Source organism: Ursus arctos, unplaced genomic scaffold (assembly GCF_023065955.2).
Source record: "Ursus arctos isolate Adak ecotype North America unplaced genomic scaffold, UrsArc2.0 scaffold_13, whole genome shotgun sequence".
In the NCBI taxonomy this organism is placed as follows: domain Eukaryota; kingdom Metazoa; phylum Chordata; class Mammalia; order Carnivora; family Ursidae; genus Ursus; species Ursus arctos.
Window position 1 is genome coordinate 21073391 of NW_026622797.1, and position 20282 is coordinate 21093672.

The 20282-nt window shown below is 40.6% G+C and overlaps 1 protein-coding gene across 1 annotated transcript in view; it reads right to left on the reverse strand.

Annotated features, from left to right (window-relative positions):
• ZC2HC1B (zinc finger C2HC-type containing 1B) overlaps nucleotides 1-20282 on the reverse strand; it is a gene marked incomplete at its 5' end in the record, with an annotated part of 54347 nt that overhangs the window by 19218 nt on the left and 14847 nt on the right. The window contains 4 exons of the mRNA XM_044386318.3: nucleotides 150-1335; nucleotides 1796-1880; nucleotides 9117-9225; nucleotides 12446-12585. Of these exons, the coding sequence (XP_044242253.3) occupies nucleotides 1810-1880; nucleotides 9117-9225; nucleotides 12446-12585 (320 nt within the window). The remainder of the gene's footprint in view (nucleotides 1-149; nucleotides 1336-1795; nucleotides 1881-9116; nucleotides 9226-12445; nucleotides 12586-20282) is intronic.

Sequence of the window (20282 nt, forward strand, 5' to 3'; positions counted from 1 at the left end):
GACCCCTTGAATCTGACAAGCCTGTTTATTTTTGTTTGTTTCACCTCTAATGAGGGTGGGAGTGGGTGGAGAGAAGGAAGCCTTGAGTACCTCTGCCCATCAAGGAAGCCTACTGACCAATGTGAGAAACCCTGGCCCACAGCCCTTACCAGTGATGCCGGGGACCATGTCAGGCAGCAGACAAGTGACCCGGGGCTTGGCTGTAGTATGTGGAACTGACATGGTAGAGCCTTAAGGTACAGTCTAACCTGGAAATGAGACAAAGGGATAAAGGTTATCTCTTCAGTCGGACTCCACTGGGATGCCTACCTCCATTCCTATATCTGCTTTTACCTCTCTGAGAGAAGGCGATCTGCTAGAGCATGAGGAGAGAGAGTACTGTCTCACCTTAGCCAAATCGCCCAAGATCCAGTCATAGAAGCTTCCACAAATACTTTTATATGGCTTAGTAGTCTTCAGTCCGTTCCAGGACACATAGCTGCTTTTCCTGAGCATAGAACAGCATTAGGTCCCCAAAATACAGATCCTAAGAGTTTCAGGTGTTGCATTTGCTGCACTACAAATGGGAGTAGGTTGGGATTCTCCTACTTAAATTTAGACAGGAAAGATGGCTTAATTCCTAATTGAAATTCCCTCAGGTCAAGAAAAAAAAATAAAAGTTCTTACATGAAAAAGCATAGGTATAAAGGACTCTACAAAGTTTATTCACCCTGAGGATGGCAAAGAGAAGGAACAATTGAGAGCCATATGAAACCAGTGGTGGAATGACCAGCTGGCTTCTGATTGGGCCATGATAAATAAATAGCCTGAGTCTGCTTAAGAGTGTCCTTCCCACAGGAAGGGACGGTGATTGTAACTGTCCCTCCACGGCAGTGTTTCTTCAAAAGCTGTGTGCACTGGTGTGAGACAATTCTTCATGGTATATAGATGGACACTTAAAATAGGACTACTTACTGATTAAAGTTCATTAGAAGCAAATATCAAAAACGGGATTTCACATTATGTAGACTGAAGCTAGGTAAAATACTATTTTCCTAGTTGAGTAAATACTAAGTAAAACTCCAAAGAGGAGGTTCTAACATCAAAGCAACATTTCTTTAAATGTAATTAAAACAAAAGTCAACCACGGTCATACAGGCTGATGTGTTGTTTAATATTGTTTTGAAAAGTTTAAAGGGAGTAATGAAGAAGAAAAGGTGAATCTGGTTTTTACTTATTGTGCATGATGTTTCAAGAAGAATCGTGGGCTTACAAACAGCCATCCGCCTCTCCTTCCCCTTAGGTGGCATTCCTGGGTGCACAGCCATCCAGGCTCATGAGTTAAAGGGAGACAGTCTGAAAACAATAAAAGGCATTTACTTTAGAACTTCATTGTTTCCACATTGCGAAAATAAATAATATAGGCATCTTTATACTTTTAATTATTGTAACAAACTATTCACAATATTAAGAAAAAAGTCTCTAGAGCAGCCCTGATATTCAGTATCTATCTCAGGGAACTGTGCCTTTTGGGGGAAATGTGTTTGGAAAAAGGCACACGGTGGTAGCCTTCCAGGGCAAGATGAGGGATCATTCCCCTTTCCTGTTAAGTCCAGTCAGAACTGAATATCATTTTCAAACTATACGTTTAACAAAGTATGTTTCAAGAGCACACATCTTATTAACCCAACCGAAGGTGAACCCAAATTTCTCTTGGTTTGCCTTCTATGGATTCATTCTCTTAAAGGCTTACTAACTATCTTGCACATTTGATGATCAGAAACACCTGGATTAGAACTTAATTTTTTTTTCTTACCTGGCCTCTAGGAGTTAATCTTTTTTAGAAGATTTAGTAAATCCTTGTCTGAGTTTTGCTCCAGAAGCAGGGTCCACAGCTAATCCTTTGCAGACATAAACAGATTTGTTATTATGTAAAAGCAAACATTAGCAAGAAAAAAAAGGAATGATTATGAAATCCTCACATTGGATTCAAAAGTCTCTCTTCTTCCTTCTTGTTTTGTTCTGTTTTGTTTTGTAGCTATAGACAAGTACTCAGTCTCTATCCTGGGCCAAATAATAAGAAAACAGGGACAGTCTCAGGCACCTTCTCTCCTCTGTCCCTAGCCTTTCACTTATTCATGGATGGGCCCCTTGGACCACCACCTCAGGTGCTCTGCCATTTAAACAATCTGACTCTCACCACCTCTCCCCACTGCTGTCCTGGCTTTCGAAATGTTCCCTGAGTATATCATGTCTTCACAGTTCTTTGCCTGCTCTCATTCCAGAAAGGGTTTGATAAGCCTTATGGAAGCATGAGATGCCTTTCCTCCCAGGGGTTATTTACATAGCGATGGACTCATTCCACAAACAGGATTCTTTTCCTTTGTGCCCAGCAGCACTATTAGGTATGAGGATGAGAGAGTTTATAGATATAAGCATGCCATACTACTGTCTGTTTTATATCACATGGTATGGGACAGGAGTCTCAGAGAAATCATTTTTTGTAAAACGGAACAATGCCCCTCTGTCCTACAGCCCTCCATTCTACTCAGTGTTTTAGGAAGGGGAAGTCACCAAACAACCCAAGGAAATTGTGAATCAAACTATCAAAAGACACAGGAATAGAAAGCTTCCAGTGTTCATTTTACCAACAGATCTACAAGTTTTCGGTCTTCCAAAGAATCAGCAACTGACCCTCTGATACTCGTCACATTTGCTACATAATTAAAATAGCTAAGGAGGGGGTGCTAGTACAGGTAAGATGCTTAGCTTCCTCAAGTCCACTGGCTCCAGAAATAAAAGCAGAGCCCACCTCCACAAAGTTGTACAATGCAGTTCACTAAATACATGATGCAACACAGCTCCAGAACCCAGAACTGTATTTTTGCAGGGATCTTAGTCTCTGTAAGTACTGGAGGAGCTGTTGCTTGGCAGGACCGTCTCAGGAGATCAGTCCCTTGGATATCCAAACCCTCGAGAAAATAGCCACTAGTTAGAGATCTGCTGACTAGGTTATAAACTCACTTTCCAGCTGAACATTAGACTCTTTGTGAGACTACTGGGTGTTTACCCCAAAGATACAGACGTAGTGAAGAGAAGGGTCATATGCACCCCAATGTTCATAGCAGCATTGTCCACAATAGCTAAATCGTGGAAGGAGCCGAGATGCCCTTCAACAGATGACTGGATTGGGAAGTTGTGCTCCATATATACAATGGAATATTACTCAGCTATCAGAAAGAACGAGTTCTCAACATTTGCTGCAACATGGATGGCACTGGAGGAGATAATGCTAAGTGAAATAAGCCAAGCAGAGAAAGACAACTATCATATGATTTCTCTCATCTATGGAACATAAGAACTAGGATGATCGGTAGGGGAAGAAAGGGATAAAGAAAGGGGGGGGTAATCAGAAGGGGGAATGAAACATGAGAGACTATGGACTATGAGAAACAAACTGAGGGCCTCAGAGGGCAGGGGGGTGGGGGAATGGGATAGACCGGTGATGGGTAGTAAGGAGGGCACGTATTGCATGGTGCACTGGGTGTTATACGCAACTAATGAATCATCGAGCTTTACATCGGAAACCGGGGATGTACTGTATGGTGACTAACATAATAAAAAATCATTTAAAAAAAAAAAAAAGAATCTTTGTGAGAATGAAGGAAGATCTACACCTCACTCCCAAACAACTTCCATACATAAATACATACATATATGTTACATATTACCTATTAAATATATTGATAAGTTGTAGATATTGTAGGTAATTATTATAAATGCATTGTCTCCTTAATGTTTCCATTTCAGACCCAGTTTTCCCAAAGCAGACAAAGATCTGGTCAGCTCTGCCCCTATCTATGGAATTACTTGAGCAAGTCGTTTAGCCTCTCTGTGCTTCTCTTGCCTGTAAACCAGGAATCCAAACAGCACGTTTACCCCTGTGCCTCTGTGAGGATTAAATAAGTTAATATAGGTAGTGCTTAGAAGAGAGTCCAACGTAAATTTGGGCTGTTATCCATGAAGAAGGGAGTTATTTAGCACAGCAAAAAAAAAGTAGAAGCAACCTACCTGCTTGACACCAGGAAAAGAGCTAATAATTAAGTCACCTGTGATACTATGTTTTAAAAACACCACCACCTCTTTTGCCACAGGGAGATCTTCAAAACGAGTTAGTGAAAAAAATCAGGATGTGGATAGGGCCTACAATCCTACTTTGATGAGAGGGGGAAAAAATAAAGAGTATAAAGCAAAAAAAGTGGACGAAGATATTGGTTTTAACAGTGATCATGTCAGGATGTGGAATTTTAAGTGACTTTTATTTTCTTCACACCTTTTCTCCATTTTCCAATATTTTCTACACTAAGCATTCATTCTTACATGATACTTCTCAGAAATGCTCTTTCTCAAAAGCATTTTTTGCAGACAAACAACATAGCTAGAAACGAGGAGTTCCCAGACCACCGCGATTGCCTAACTCGCACAGGCGGGAGTGCCGGAGGATGCATGGCCGGCGTCTGTTTTTATCACAGACAGTCTGGGCGCCTCGCTGAGCCTTTATGGCTCCAGGGCCAGCCTTCCATTCTATAATTTCTGTTCACACCCCACCTCTTTTCTATGCTTTGGCCAAGTATGTCGTCTGCATTTTCATTTTCATAGCTTTACTCATTCCATCTTCAACTTTCTCCACTGGTCAAAATCTAGCTCATCCCGAAAGCTCACCCCAAATGTCTCGACCTCCACGAAGCTTCTCTCTCAGACTGATAGCTCCCTCCTCCATAAAGCCTTGCGGGCAAAGTTGATCTCTTTCTTGTATCCCCTTAGAACTTTTATTTCTGACTGTTAAATATTCAATATAATTGACTCTCTCTCTCCCTAGACTTTTAAGACTCTATGGGCATAAGAAGCACCCATGCATAATAAGTATGTGATGAACAGATGAATCCTCCGCACATCCATGGCAGTGTCAATCAACCACATATGACATCACCTGCTTTCCTGCATCAGAGATCTTCCTGCACGTGCTCATCTTCTCCTAAGACTCTAGAATGGATAAGGACTGTGACTTACACACATGTATCTCCCCTGACTGTGAATTTAGAACAAAAGGCTGTACATGGAAGGTACTATAGGTTTCTTTTACTCAAGAGAGTTTAAGAATGAAAGCCGGAGTTTTAGGGAGTTAACTACCAGTTAGATGAAAGACAATAATAGGATTTATGTGGAAGGCGAGTGACACCAAGCGGCCTAAACTACTGATTATCAATCTACAAAGAGCAAAGCCCAGCAACTACAATTTTTAAAAGACTCTCATATCACAAATAAATTAAGACTGAGCAGAATAGAAACAATGGACAGTAAGATGCAAATCTGGTTCACACATGAGCCTGTTCATATTAGTGAAAGGCAGTGCTTTCCTCCAACCCTTAAATATTTTTGAGAATTCACCTCTTCTCAATATACTTCTTATATGTTCAATACACTTTCTCCCCAGAATGACTCCAAATGAAATATGACTAATTTAAGCGCACACCAACACTGGAGACTTTATATATAAATGTAAGAAGATGAGGGGCACCTGGGTGGCTCAGTCAGTCAGGGGTCCATCCAACTTTTGACTTCGGCTCAAGTCATGATCTAAGGGTCATGAATTGAGCCCCACGTTGGGCTCCATGCTGAGTGTGGAGTCTGCTTAAGGTTCTCTCTCTCTTTCTCCCTCTCCTTCTGCCCCTTCCCGCCCCTGCTCGCATGCATGCTCTAAAATAAATAAATCTTTAGAAAAAAAAAATGTAAGCTGTGAGACTACAGGAAAAGACAAATTAAATTTTAAAAGCATCTTAAACCTGAAATAAAACAAAAACTATCACTTAAAGCTAATTAACATAATTCTAATTCACATAACAATTCTAATTCACGTGCCAATAATTTAGGTGGGAAATTACAGAATCAAGATACCTACTTTCTCTCATACATTTCAAGTATTAATTGAACATCTCACACGTGCCATGAACAATTCTAATAGGTAGGGATACAGTAGTACAATTAAAAATAGGCAAAGTAGACAGATCCCAACCTTCTTGAAACTTACATTCCTTTTTGGTGGTGGAAGACAAATATGTATTAGATATTAGATGGTGATGAATGCTATTCAATGAAACTACAAAGGGAATTATGGAGGGTTTGATTAAGTTTAAATGGAGAGGTTGCGGTGGGGGGGCCCTCAATCTGAAGATGACACTCAGCAAAGAACTGAAGGGAGCGAGCAGTGCAGATTAGTGGGGGACTGGTTTGGTTTTCAGCTGAAGGAGCAACCAGTGTATATGGGCCCTGAGCCCAGGAGTGGCAGGCCTGTTATGGTCAAGGAACAACACCGAGGCAGTGGTGGTACAGAACGTGCCTCCGTCTTAGCAGCATCACCATGGTCCTAAACCGCCATTACAAGTCAAGAGCAAACCTAATACGATTTGGCTTAGTTAGACCTACTGGCTACTAATCTATTTTCTTATGTATCAGAATGGTGTCTCTACAACATTCTGGCTAATATCACATACTGGGACATGTCACAGGACGTGTCACATATACTGGGATGTGTCACATACTGGGACACAAGACTTCGGAATTCTAGTTTAGGATCTTTTCACTTATGCCTTGATGCTACTTTAAAGAAATTACTTAGTCCAAGGAAGAAACCTTTCTTTATTTTCAACACTATACCTGACACTCTGTCTTCTTCCATTCCCAATCTTCTTGCGAGTTTACTAGACCAGGGAATGAAGGTCCTAGACTCCACTGCTATAGTTGGATCAGACTTTGCACACTGTCAGAGTTCTCTAATCACAATGAATTAAGAAATGTTCCCCTGAGGGGTGCCTCGGTGGCACAATCAGTTAAGCATCCGACTCTTGATTTTGACTCAGGTCATGATCTCAGGGTCATGGGATTGAGCCCTGTGTCAGGCTCTACACTCAGCATGGAGTCTACTTGAGATTCTCTCTCTCCCTCTGCCCCTCCACCCCCCACTCTCTCTATCTCAAATAAATAAATAAATCTTGAAAAAAAAAAATATTCCCTCCTGGCAAGTAAGCTTTAACTTCAAACTTAAAGGAGGGCTTTTCACTGGAAGGGAAACATTATAATACAATCTTTGAAAAAATAAGAAAAGAAACTATAATACAAAGAATTTCTCTCTTCTGAAGGACACTAATCTTTATACTTTAGAAATACAGCTTAGTGAAAGTTTTACCAAATAAACTCATATACAATTTGAATTTATTTTTTTCTAATTAAAAAACGAAAACACCATTGTTAAGTTTTCATAGAATACTTTCATTCTATAATCAACCCCTTAGGGGAGTGGTGATATGTTAATCCTGCGAAATTAGTTGTATGGAGACATAAGAAATCACTTAATGTCAATAAGGATAGTTATGGAACATTTTAGTTTTTCATTTTACTTGAAGATGACTTTGTTTTTAAATACATGAACAGAGAAGAAGACTTGGGTTTATAGAGTTATGGGTAATCTTTTTAAAATGCCCCATTCCATTTTTACCCCATGATAAACAACTCACGAGGACTTTAAAAACCAATAATAAACCTTTCTGGTGACTGTATGGACTGTGAGACTGGCAGTTCCTACTCTGGTTCTGATAACACCTTCGAAGTAAGACACCTGATCAGAGGTGCCAATATGGTCCTGAGTTAATTCCCATTGCCTTCATGGCGCAATGCTGATCATAAAGAAGACTGCCACATTGATTAAGGCAGCTCAGTGAAGAGAGGTCGCAAAATAATCTCATTCAGTCTGCTGTTTACCAGTCGTGTGCCTTGAACAAATACCATCCTCTCTGAGCCTGTTTCCCTTCCCAGATTAAAACATTTGGGGGGCGCCTGGGTGGCACAGCGGTTAAGCGTCTGCCTTCGGCTCAGGGCGTGATCCCAGTGTTCTGGGATCGAGCCCCACATCAGGCTCCTCCGCTATGCGCCTGCTTCTTCCTCTCCCACTCCCCCTGCTGTGTTCCCTCTCTCACTGGCTCTCTCTCTGTCAAATAAATAAATAAATCTTAAAAAAAAAAACCAAACATTTGGAAGCTTACTAGGAGGATAAAATGAAATGGGCCTAGCACATGGTAAGCACCGTAATGGCAGTTAGGCCTTCCTGCTACTTGAGAGAAATTATTTAGTTCAGCAAGGAAACTTTCCCTTTTCTTTTTCTTCCCCAACTTTATTGAGATATAAGTGAATAGAACACTGTGTAAGTTTATGGTGTACAATGTGATAATTTGATACACATATATATTGCACAGTAAATACCACAAAAATGTTAACAAATCACTTAGTTACCTCTGGGGTGTACGTGTGTGCCTGTGTGCGTGTGTGCGCGCACGTGTGTGTAGAAGGAACATTTAGGATCTACTTTCTTAGCAACTTTCAAGATATAATACAATATCACTAACTATCGTTACCACATGTAGAGATCCCCAGAACTCATACTTGGGAGTCTGTACCCTGAGACCATTGCTTCCCCCTCCCCACCCTTACCCCTGGCAACCACCATTCTATTTCCTGCTTTTATGAGTTCAACTTTTTTTAGATTCCATATGTAAATGTGATCACACAGTATTTATCTTTCTCTGTCTAAACTATTTCACTCAGCATAATGACCCCAATGTCCATCCTTGTTGTCACAGAAGGCAGAAATTCCTTCTTTTTTATAGCTGAATAATATTCCATCGTGTATACACACAACATCTTTAACCTTTCATCCATCAACAGACGTTCAGGTTGTTTCCATATCTTGGCTATTTGTTTTCTTCTTATTTTTCCCACAATACCTGACACACTGTTATCTCCCATTCTTAGCCTCTTTTTGATTTTACTAGACCAGAGATTGATGGTTTAGACCATGCTGCTGTAATGGTATCTGACTCTGTATATTGACAGAGTTATCGAATCCCGATAAATTAGGAAAATTCTTTCTTGGCAAATAAGCTTTAACCTCAAACAAACCCACATATCTTTATATCCAAAAGCAACATTTGATGTCAAACCTTTGCCGACTGCCAACAAATTCCAAAGCTGACAGTGGTTCCCCTCTGGTGCTTCACTTGATAGCTGACACACTTACACCAACTCACCTGGCCTAGTTGGGGTCACGTTTGGGGCCCCCAGGGCCCTGTTCTGCAGCAGGGCTCCCACAGCACTGGTTACAGTTGGCTCTTTTTTTGGACTCATCTGAGCCCTAGCCTACAGGAAGAGCAAGAGAGAGGGGGAACAACTCTGTAACTTCAGGTAGCACACAAGAGGTAAGGCTGTTTCCACTAAACCAGCGGCAGACTGTAGTCCTCTCCAGGACCTGCTGCACCCAGGGGAAGGGGACATGCACACCCTGTGCCCTAGTTCGCCTGCTGTCTTGCGGTTCTCAGAGCCATGTCTGGGCTTGGCACTTTCATTCCATAATCAACCCCTTAGGGGAGTGGTGATATGTTAATCCTGCAAAATTAGTTGTATGGAGACATAAGAAATCACTTAATGTCAATAAGGATAGTTGTGGAACATTTTAGTTTTTCATTTTACTTGAAGATGATTTTGTTTTTAAATACATGAACAGAGAAGAAAAACAGACATTGGCAGGCAACAAATGTTTTAAACATGGAATTCCATCACCCTCACACCACACCCCTGCCTGCCGAGCAGCGGTAGCAGAGCAGTTACGTTAACACAGAATAAGGACCAAAAGGTCTTTTGGGAGCTTCTTACCTAGCTACTGGTCCCCACATTTCCATGGCAACTACTGTATAAAGATAACCTGGTACTCTAAGTGAGAATTCTCACATGGGCAAGGATAGCTATGAGGTTACAGCAGGCAGCTCATCCTCAGGCCAACAAGGACAGCTATTTTCAGAGGCCCATATTGGTCTCTTTTGGTTAAGGGTATAACGCATTTTTAAAGTTGATTATGTTTAAAATAGAAACACATTTCAGCTGTGCTGTTAACAGCCCTTCAGAAGTAAAACAACCCCTCCCTTTTTGTTCCACTCTGAATAAGCCTCACTATGAGCCAGGGCCCGAGTGGTGAAGCTGGCATAAGAGAAACAAGGACTGCTGTTCAGATACGGCCGACAGTGAGTTTCCTCAGAAAGCAACTAATTTTTCTTCTGTGTTCCCAATCACCACTTAGTTCTGGAAAACAAGGAGAGGAACAGGGCCAAGTCACTGGTTACACTCAGGACGGCCAGCTGGCCTTCTTCAGGAATAAAAAGCACTTCCGTTTGCTGCTTCCCTGGGCTCCCTTTGGCCCCACTAATGTGACTCACTTCGTGGACTAGTTAGAACCATTCGAAGAAATGTGCTGCTTTAGAAGGTAAAGTTTTACTTAGAAAATGTTTCCAAAATTCAGTTGTTGAATTCAAGCCCAAAGCAGTCATACAGCCCCCGATTTTGTAGTGCCTATCCTACCAACAAGAAAGGACCACCAGAGAGGAGGGGGAGGGAGGGTGGGGCAGCATGGAAAGAGGAAAGGCGGAGGAGCCTTATGCTCAAGGCACTTTGTTTATATTGTCTATAATCCTCCCAACAACACGGCAAGGTATAGATGAAAGTGAGTCTCAAAGAATTTAATTGTTGTAAGTTTACCTACAGATAATAAATTACAGAATTGAGAGTCATACCCTGGCTACTGATTGCAGAATCTGGGCTCCTTCCATATTGCATGGCTCCCATGCTATTTCTAAGTAGAAAGACTGAATCTCTAACTATATTTATTGTAACCGCCCTGCCTGCCCCACCAGCACACCTATCTCCTCCTTCCTCTGTTCCTTTATCTAGATGTACAGTACACTACATTCCCAGGCTCTGCAGCCAAAACCCTTCTTGTCACCCTATATCCTATCAGCTTCTCAGTCCCACCCACTCTTTCTCAAATTCTTCTCCACACACAGCCCATTTGTCCTCTTACTCTGGCCCCTCATTCTTTCTCTGTTGCTGTGGCTCCTAACCATGGCCAATCCATCTGAACACTACTGGCAAAGGTGATCTTTCTAAAAAACCAATTCTGTGTCACTCTAGTCTGTACTATTCAACCAGTCTACACTGCCCATAGAATGACACATGAGGCAAATAATGAACAACTAGACAGAAAAGCTAAGAAAGTCGATCTTCAGAGAGAAGAGCATGCCAAAAGCATAGTGGGATGGAGAGACAAGATGGGAAGGTGCAGAGGAGGGCTTCCTGGGTTCATGGGGACTTTCCAGGTCTTGCTTCAGGTCCTCGGGCTTTTGGGCATCTATCCACTTCCTCTTTTCCCTCTGAACTGACTCAAGTGAAAGCTGTTCTAGATCTGATGCCCCCTGCCTGTCCCTTCTCTGTCACATCCCACAGGCACTCCATGCATTAGTGCCACATGGTGAGCTCCTCAGGCCACAAACTGGACATTTTGTTTGTAATGTTCTCCCCAACTCCCACTCTAGGCTGGTGAACCCATCTGATATTCAAGGGGGGTAATGCTGCTCCTCTTTGAAGTTTCCCATGGCTCACACTGGCCTCTTCCTCCATAGTGTTCCACACATGTCAACTACCACAGCCTCCCACTGCCTTGTTTCCACGTCCTCCTCCTTCGCTGAGTTACAAATGCTGATCAACCAGCACCCAGCACAGTGTCTGCGACATGTATGTGGAGATAGAGCTTAGAGTCCACAGTCTGTGGGATATGCTACTGTTGGAGAGGCTCCCACCCGTATTACATACTGGATTTCATGGAAATCTTTCTACATATGTTTCATACCCTCAAGTATTCAGACCAATTTAATCTTCCCTTGGTTTCTGAGCCATGTTTATGAAACTAACAGCTTTTGCAGTGTACTGTAAGTTATATCCCTGGGACCTCTGATGTTTATGAAGCTGTTTGCTGGACTCCAGTTCTGTTTTCATTAATCTATTGTCTTCCTGGTCAGGCTGTCATTTTACTTACCCGTACCTATTTAAAACAGCTGCTTCCACTCATTTACTTTAACTTGCTGATTCTGTGGCTTTAAATAGAAGGCCACTACCCCTCTCTTCTATTACAGAGCAAAACCCACGACCTACAGAGCAGCCTTCAGTGTGACGGCCTCCCCACTCCGGCGGCTGTGCTTCAGGTTCCCGAAGCTTTGCTGGATGGGTAAGGCTGATAACCACTGTTGTATAAGACAGAGTTCTACTGTCGTACTATAGAAAATCTACTTACATATTCAAAGCTTCATCCTTAGAAGCTTCAAACACTGTAGAAATATTTTTTCTACAACACCCAAAGGTGCTGTTAGCTACAAAACCTCAAAAGAAGGCAAGTTCCATAAGGATGAGTGACAGTGATCAGCTATCTTGATCCCTACACTTCTCAGGATGGGTAACTTAGGTTCCCTAGCAAATTCTACTTGCTTTCCCTGAGCACGCGAGGGCACAGAGCCAACACTTGGGGAGGGATATTTACCTGCACTCTGGATGCCAATTTGGCTGCTGTTTGGGCTGGATCAAAGACTCGGCGAGAAGACTGATCCTTGCAGAAATTAATATGTCGATTGGCCGCAGTTTCATTAAACCTTCTCATACAATATGGGCATTGAATATAATCTAAATGCAAAGATAACGACAAAAGGCAATTAACATTTCAAAAACAACTGTGGAATGGACTATATGACATGAAATACATGGGATGTGAACTTTGCTCCAACATAAAAGAACAAAGTCCCAGACTCTGGTTTGAGAAAGCTTGTCAGAGGGGAAGGTATGCAAGGGCACAAATAAAGGACATCGCAAGGGGACATTTTTCTGCCTATACACTTACTAATTAAGAGTGTGCCCTTAAAGTGTTTACATGATACATTTTTTAGAAAATAGACTCATTATACTTAGGAACTTTCCAATTAAATGAATTATTTAGTGAATCCTTATGTAAAGAAAGTAGTCCTAGAACCACAGAACGTTAGTACTGATGATGTCCTGAAGGACACAGAAGATTCAGAAGCCCAGGCAGCAGTACCACGTGAGACAGGTCACACAGAAGTTATGGAGCTACTCTCCTTCCCTATGGAAGGAGAAAGATGTTTCAACTTTGTGGCTTTGGGAGATGGGATTTGAAGCCAGTGTCACTGGCAAAAAAAAAAAGACACACTGCTTTTGCAGGGGTTGATTTTTTTCACTGAACTCCTAAGTGAGGAGACAAATAAGTTCAGGAAGGAGGTGAAGTAAAAGGGAAAAGGTGGGGTTCAAAAAGTAGAAAAGGGAAAGAAGGAGGGGTGATGGGAAAGTGGCTCCAGAAACAGCTTTAGCTTCTGGTGTTAGAACCTCCCAGGCAGCTCTGTGGGCACTAAACCCTCTGTGCTTCTGTGCGAAATGTACTGGTCTGTTTGGCTCTCATTTGTAATTAATAAACAGTGAGAGAAATGGGAAGTGAGAAAGTTCCACAGTCTTTTTAGAATGAGGAGATGCTTACAGCAAAGCCAGTTTGGAGCCCACCCCTCTAAAGTAAGCAGGAATGTGAGACTTGTTTTTGTTTTGTTTTGTTTTGTTTTAGGGATCTTTAAGGGATGACAAAGTGGATATGAGCAACATAAGAAAGTTCTGAGACAGCACCAACCTCAGACTCTGTATGGAAGTTTGGGTTAGTGTATAGTCATAATTTCTACATGTGCGGATGAATATTTGAAGCAGTGATGTCTTCAAGGTTAAGAGTTTTTTTGAAGGCATCTTTTAAAAAAATCAGAGGAGTCTTCTGTTTGAACAAATAATTTCCTGAAATGAATATTCATAGAATTAACAATTGGAATATATAAGAAATTGGGATATAGTAAAAGGTGAGCACTTAACCTAACCTTTTATTTCATATTCTGGAAGGCAGTACTTAATTAATTTGATAGGTATTGAACACCTATTACGTGCCAGGCACTGTTTTATACTTGGAAGGTACAATGTCTCTGTAATCAAGGACTAAGCGTTCCAATACAGAAAGAGTTTTCCCACGGTGATAAATTCCTCGGACAAAAAAAAAAATAGGATAGCATTGGGAAATGATGAAGGCCCCACAGCCTGCCTGACTGGTTTTGAGCCCAAGCTCTTCACTTGCTGTATGTGTGAACTTCAGCAAGTTACTCAATCTCCCTAAGCTTCAATTTCCCCAGTCCCTACATATCACATATTTCACCAGGCTACTGTGAAAATTAACTTAGATAATCCACACTAGGGCTCGGTATAATGGGTGGGTGGAGCATCCTATTACTCTGAGGAAACAGGCCCAGCAAGATTGTGTTTCCAACTACCAAACAGGAATGAAATCGCTTATAAAAGGAAAACTGAAAGTGCCGTTATTGTGCAGAACTCATTTATAACGATGTAGAAAACAATTCACAACTCTGCTCTTAGTTTGGTGGTTTCTTCAGTTTTACCAGCTGACAGTCAAGGCTCATATCAGAAATGCTGCTACCCTTAAACCTACTCAGGGTTCATGTGCAAAGACAATGATGACAGCAGTGACTGCATGGCTTCCTTACTCCACCTGTTCCTTCACAGATTCACTGCCACCCTTCTGTGTGTTTGGCACTGTCTGCCACCATGGAGACAACAAAGCTGAAGTGTATTTCTCTCCCAACAAAAGTCTCAGAGACAACTAGAAGGCTAGGCAAAGAAGCAATTACCACCTGTGGCATGAGCTTTGAAAGGAGGAAGCACTGGGTTCTTCAGGAGCCCACAGGAGGGACATGAAGCCCAGACTTAAAGGGGCAGAGAAAGGAAACTTCAAATACTCTGAGAATGGAAAAAAATTTTTTTTGCAGCAATAATCTGAACACAGCATGACTGATTTGCATGTTCTACCCTCATCTCAATCTGAGTCACCTCTTCCTATCAATAATGGTGTCATGAACATCACAACGTGCTATTTATTCCAATACATAATGATGTTTAAGGGCTGACTACAAATGGATTCTTATGACAGCTATGGGGAAGGTGGCCAGACCTCAAAAACATTAAAGTAGACAAATGAGGGTCATTTTAAAACACAAGTGTTTTGTTGAGTATCCATGTCTATGTAGCCTGTGAAATGGGGACCAAATGTCCCAGGCCTCTCACTGAGAATCTCCATTACAAATATTCTATACTGTTTTTCCTATAAAGTGTCACAAGATCCTGGAAAGTTGAATGACTAGCAGACTTACTTAAGTTAGTAAGAATTAGAGTAAACAAATGCATGTCACAAAAACAGTCATGGAGGAATCATGCTGAGAAAAAAAAAGGACATGACCTGCAAGCTCATGAATAGGCTCCATTAGATATAACCCCAGTTATGTCTGTACAAATTTTCTAGTATTTAAGCCTGAGAATATATGGGCTAATATAAAATCCCCACACAATCTAACTAATGGAGTAGTAATGAAAATATGCTATTTTAGATAATCATTTTGTTTGGTGCATAAAAGTTATAATAAGGGCACAGGGAAGAATTTAATTATAAAGCTGTATTTTAAAGGCATAAGAATGTAAGGGCAGAAAAACAAATTGTACACTTGATGAGGCCTTACAAAGGGAATTATTTTTTAAGGAAACAATAATTCCCACATTAAAAAATCCAACATGGAAATCAGAGAAATCGACACAGCATGACAGCTGACATAGTTTCATTTATTTGTCTCAGGAACTATAAAGTAGACATCAATCCTGTAGCTTCTGCTATTAAAAAGGAAGTACTGCTTTTAAATCATAAAAGATTTTTTTGTTGTTGTATGAGGCTTGTTGCCAAAGTATTATCAAAATCATGGCCATAGATCTTTCTACTTTCACAGTATTTTAAGCTACTTTTTCATTAGCACCCAGCAAAAGTGAAGCAATTATTAAGATGATTTTCTGGCACACTAGAAAGCCCACAACAGTTGTGGCCAGGCCTCTCAGCCAACTGCGCTGGGAGCTAATCCCACCCCTAGCACACCCACAGCAGCTGCAGCCAGGCCTCTCAGCCAGCTATGCCAAGGGCCAGCCCCACCCCCCAGTGCACTCACAGCAGTTATGGCCCAGTCACAACAAAAGAGTATAAGCAGTCCACATAGGGGACACTCCTCTGGTTCTGGTGACCAGAGTAGGACTGCAATACTGGGCCCCCTGGACGTATTCTACATAACGCCACCATCTTTAAGATCAGGAAACATAACTCACCTACCAAATACATAGAAACAAACAGAGAGTGAGAAAAAGAGACAGAGAAATATGTTCCTAACTGAAGAATGAGAGAACCCCCCCCCCAAATAAACCAACAAAAAACTAAACAAAATGGAGATAAGCAATCCACTGGATAAAGAGTTCAAAGTGATGGTACTAAAAATGCTCACTGGACTTGGGAGAAGAATGGATGAAGTCAATGATAATTTCAACAAAGACAGAAAATATAAGAACCAATGACAGCTGAAGAATACAATAACAAAATGAAAAATGCACTAGGGACTCAACATAGATTAGAGGATGCAGAAGAATGGATGAGCGATGTAGAAGACAGGGTAGTGGAAATCATCCAAACTGGACAGCAAAAATAAAAAATAATTTTTAAAAAAGAGAATAGGTTCAGGGACCTCTTGGAACATCACCAAGCATATTAACATTTGTATCATGGGGGTCCATGTAGAAGGAGAGCAAGAGAAAGAGGCAGAAATTTATTTGAAGAAATAATAGCTGAAAACTTCCCTAACCTGAGGAAGGAAACAGACATCCAGGTCCAAGAATCAAACAGAGTCCCAAATAAAATGAACCCAAAGAATTCTACCAAGACACATAATAATTAAAATGTCAAAAATCACAGATAAAGAAAGATTCTTTTTTTTTTTTTTTAAAGATTTTATTTATTTATTTGTCAGAGATAGAGACAGCCAGCGAGAGAGGGAACACAAGCAGGGGGAGTGGGAGAGGAAGAAGCAGGCTCCCAGCGGAAGAGCCCGATGTGGGGCTCGATCCCATAACGCCGGGATCACGCCCTGAGCTGAAGGCAGCCGCTTAACGACTGTGCCACCCAGGCGCCCCTAAAGAAAGATTCTTAAGAGCAGGAAGAGAAGCAACTAGTTACATACAAGGCAATCCCCACATAAGGCTATCTGCTGATTTTTTAGCAAAAACTTTGAAAGCTGGAAAGGAGTGACATGATCTATATTCAAAGGGCTGAAATGAAAAATACCTATAACCAAGAATACTCTACCTGACAAGGTTATCATTCAGAACTGAAGGATTGATAGAGTTTCCCAAACAAAAGTTAGAGTTCATCGCCACTAAACCGGCCTTACAAGAAATGTTAAAGGGACTTCTTTAAGTGGAAAATAAAAGGCTACAACCAGAAGTAAGAAAATTTTGAAAGAAACAATTCCATTGGTAAAAGCAAACATATAGTAAAAGTCAATCACTTACAAAGCTAGTATGGAAGTTAAAACACGAAAGTAGTTAAATCAGTTATATCTATAGTAATTAGTTAAGGGATACACAAAAAGACAAATTATGGAGAAGGGGAGTAAAAATGTAATGCTTTTAGAATGAGTTCAAACTTAAGAGACCATCAATTTAAAAAGACTGCTCTACAAAGAGGATGTTATATATAAACCTCACAGTAACCACAAACCAAAAACCTACAACAGATACACAAAAAATAAGGAAAAAGGAATCCAAGCACAAGGAAGTCATCAAATCACAAGAGAGCAAAAGAAGAAAGTAACAGAGAAGAACTACAAAAACAACCAAAAAACAATGAACAAAATGGCAATAAGTACATAACTATTAATAATTACTTTAAATGTAAATGGATTAAGTGCTCAAGGGTGCCTGGGTGGCATAGTTGGCTGGGTGTCTGACTCTTGGTTTTGGCTCAGCTCATGGTCTCAGGGTCACGGGATTGAGCCATGTCAGGCTTTGTACTCAGTGTAGAGTCTGCTTAGGTTTCTCTCTCCCTCTGCCCCCTTTAACGGTCTCTCTCTCTCTCTCAAATGGACAAATAAGTCTTTAGAAAAAAAAAAAAAGAGGGGTGCCTGGGTGGTGTAGTCAGTTAAGCTTCCAACTCTTGTTTTCAGCTCAGGTTGTGATCTCAGGATCATGAGATTGAGCCCTGTGATGGGCTCTATGCTCAGTATAGAGTCACGCTCAGCAGACAGTGCTTGGGATTCTCTCTCCCTCTGCCCCTCCTGCTCATGCACTCTCTGTCTCTGTCTCTCAAATAAATAAATAAATCTAAAAGAAAGAGAGAGAGAGAGAGAAAGAAAGAAAGAGAGAGAGAGAAAGAAAGGAAGGAAGGAAGGAAGGAAGGAAGGAAGGAAGGAAGAAAGAAAGAAAGAAAGAGAAAGAAAGAAAGAAAGAAAGAAAGAGAAAGAAAGAAAGAAAGAAAAAGAAACGGACTAAGTACCCCAATCAAAAGACATACAGTGACGATACAAAAACAAAACCCATCTATATGCTGCCTGGAAGAGACTCACTTTAGACCTAAAGACACAAAGAAACTGAAAATGAAGGAATGGAAAAAGATATTTCATGCAAATGGAAAAAAAAAGTGGGTGTAGCAATACTTAATATCAAACAAATGACCTTTCTTTTTAAGATTTTATTTATTTATTTGTCAGAGAGAGAGCGTGAGCACAAGGAGGGGGAGGAGCAGAGGGAGAAGCAGGCTCTGTGCTAAGCAAAGAGCCCAATGTGGGACTCAATCCCAGGACCCTGGGATCACGATCTGAGCCAAAGGCAGACATTTAACCAACTAAGCCACCCAGGCATCCCTCAAACAAAATGACTTTAAAACAAAGAATGTAATTAGAGACAAAGACATTATGTAATGATAAAGGGATTAATCTAACAAGAGGATATAACAATCATAAATACCTATTAATAACATAGGAGCACCTATAACATAGGAACACCTATAACAGACAGAAAGGGAGAAATTGACAGTAATACAGTATTAGTAGGGGAATTTAACACTCCCCTTACGTCAATGGATACATCATCCAGACAGAAAATTAATAGGGAAACAATGGCTTTGAATGACATTATCATACTAGATGGACTTAACAGATAGATACAGGATACTTCATCCCAAAACAACAGAATATACATTCTTTTGAAGTGCACATGCAACATCCTCCAAAATAGATCACATGTTAGGCCACAAAACAAGTCTCAACAAATCTAATGAGACTGAAATCATATAAATCATCTTTTCCAACCACAACAGTATGAAACTAGAAATTGATTACAAGAAAAAAAAAACTGGAAAAAAAAACATACCTATAGGCTAAACAATATGCTACTAAACAATCAATGGGTCAACAAAGAAATTAAAAAGGAAATCTAAATAAACACTGAAACAAATGAATTTGAAAATATGTTTCAAAATCTTTGGGATGGAACAAAAGCGGTTCTAAGAAGGAAGTTTAGAATAATACAGGCCTACCTGAAGAAGAAAAATATCAAACTATCTAACCTTACACCTAAAGAAACTACAAGAAGAACAACAAACAAAGCCCAAAGTCAGGAGAAGGAAGGAAATAATAAAAAGCAGGGCAGAAATAAATGAAATAAAGACTAAAAAAGCAATAGAGAAGATCAATGAAACTAAGAGCTGATTCTTTGAAAAGATAAACAAAATTGATAAATATTTAGCCAGACTCATCAAGGAAAAAAGAGAACTCAAATAAATAAAACCAGAAATGAAAGAGAAGATACAACCAACAATACAGAAATACAAAGAATTATAAGGGACTACTATGAAAAATGATATACCAACAAACTGGACAACCTAGAAGAAATGGATAAATTCCTAAAAGCATGAAATCTTCCTAGACTGAGTCAGGAAGATTTAGAAAATCTGAACAGACCATTTACTAGTAATGAAACTGAATTAGTAATCCAAAAACTCTGAGTAAACAAAAGTTCTGGACCAAATGGATTGATAAATGAATTCTACCAAATATTTTTTTTAAAAAAGATTTTATTCATTTGTGAGAGGGAGAGTGCATGTGCACGCACAAGCAGGGGGAGCAGCAGGCAGAGGGACAGGCAGGCTCCACGCTGAGCCAGGAGCCCAATGCAGGACTCAATCCTAGAATCCTGGGATCATGACCTGAGCCAAAGGCAGATGCTTAACTGACTGAGCCACCCAGCGTCCCTCTACCAAACATTTAAAGAAGAGTAAATATCTATCTATCTCAAACCATTCCAAAATATTGAAGAGGAAGGCATGCTTCCAAATTCATTCTATGCGGCCAGCTATTACCCTAAAACCAAAACCAAACAAAGACACTACAAAAACAAATCACAGGTCA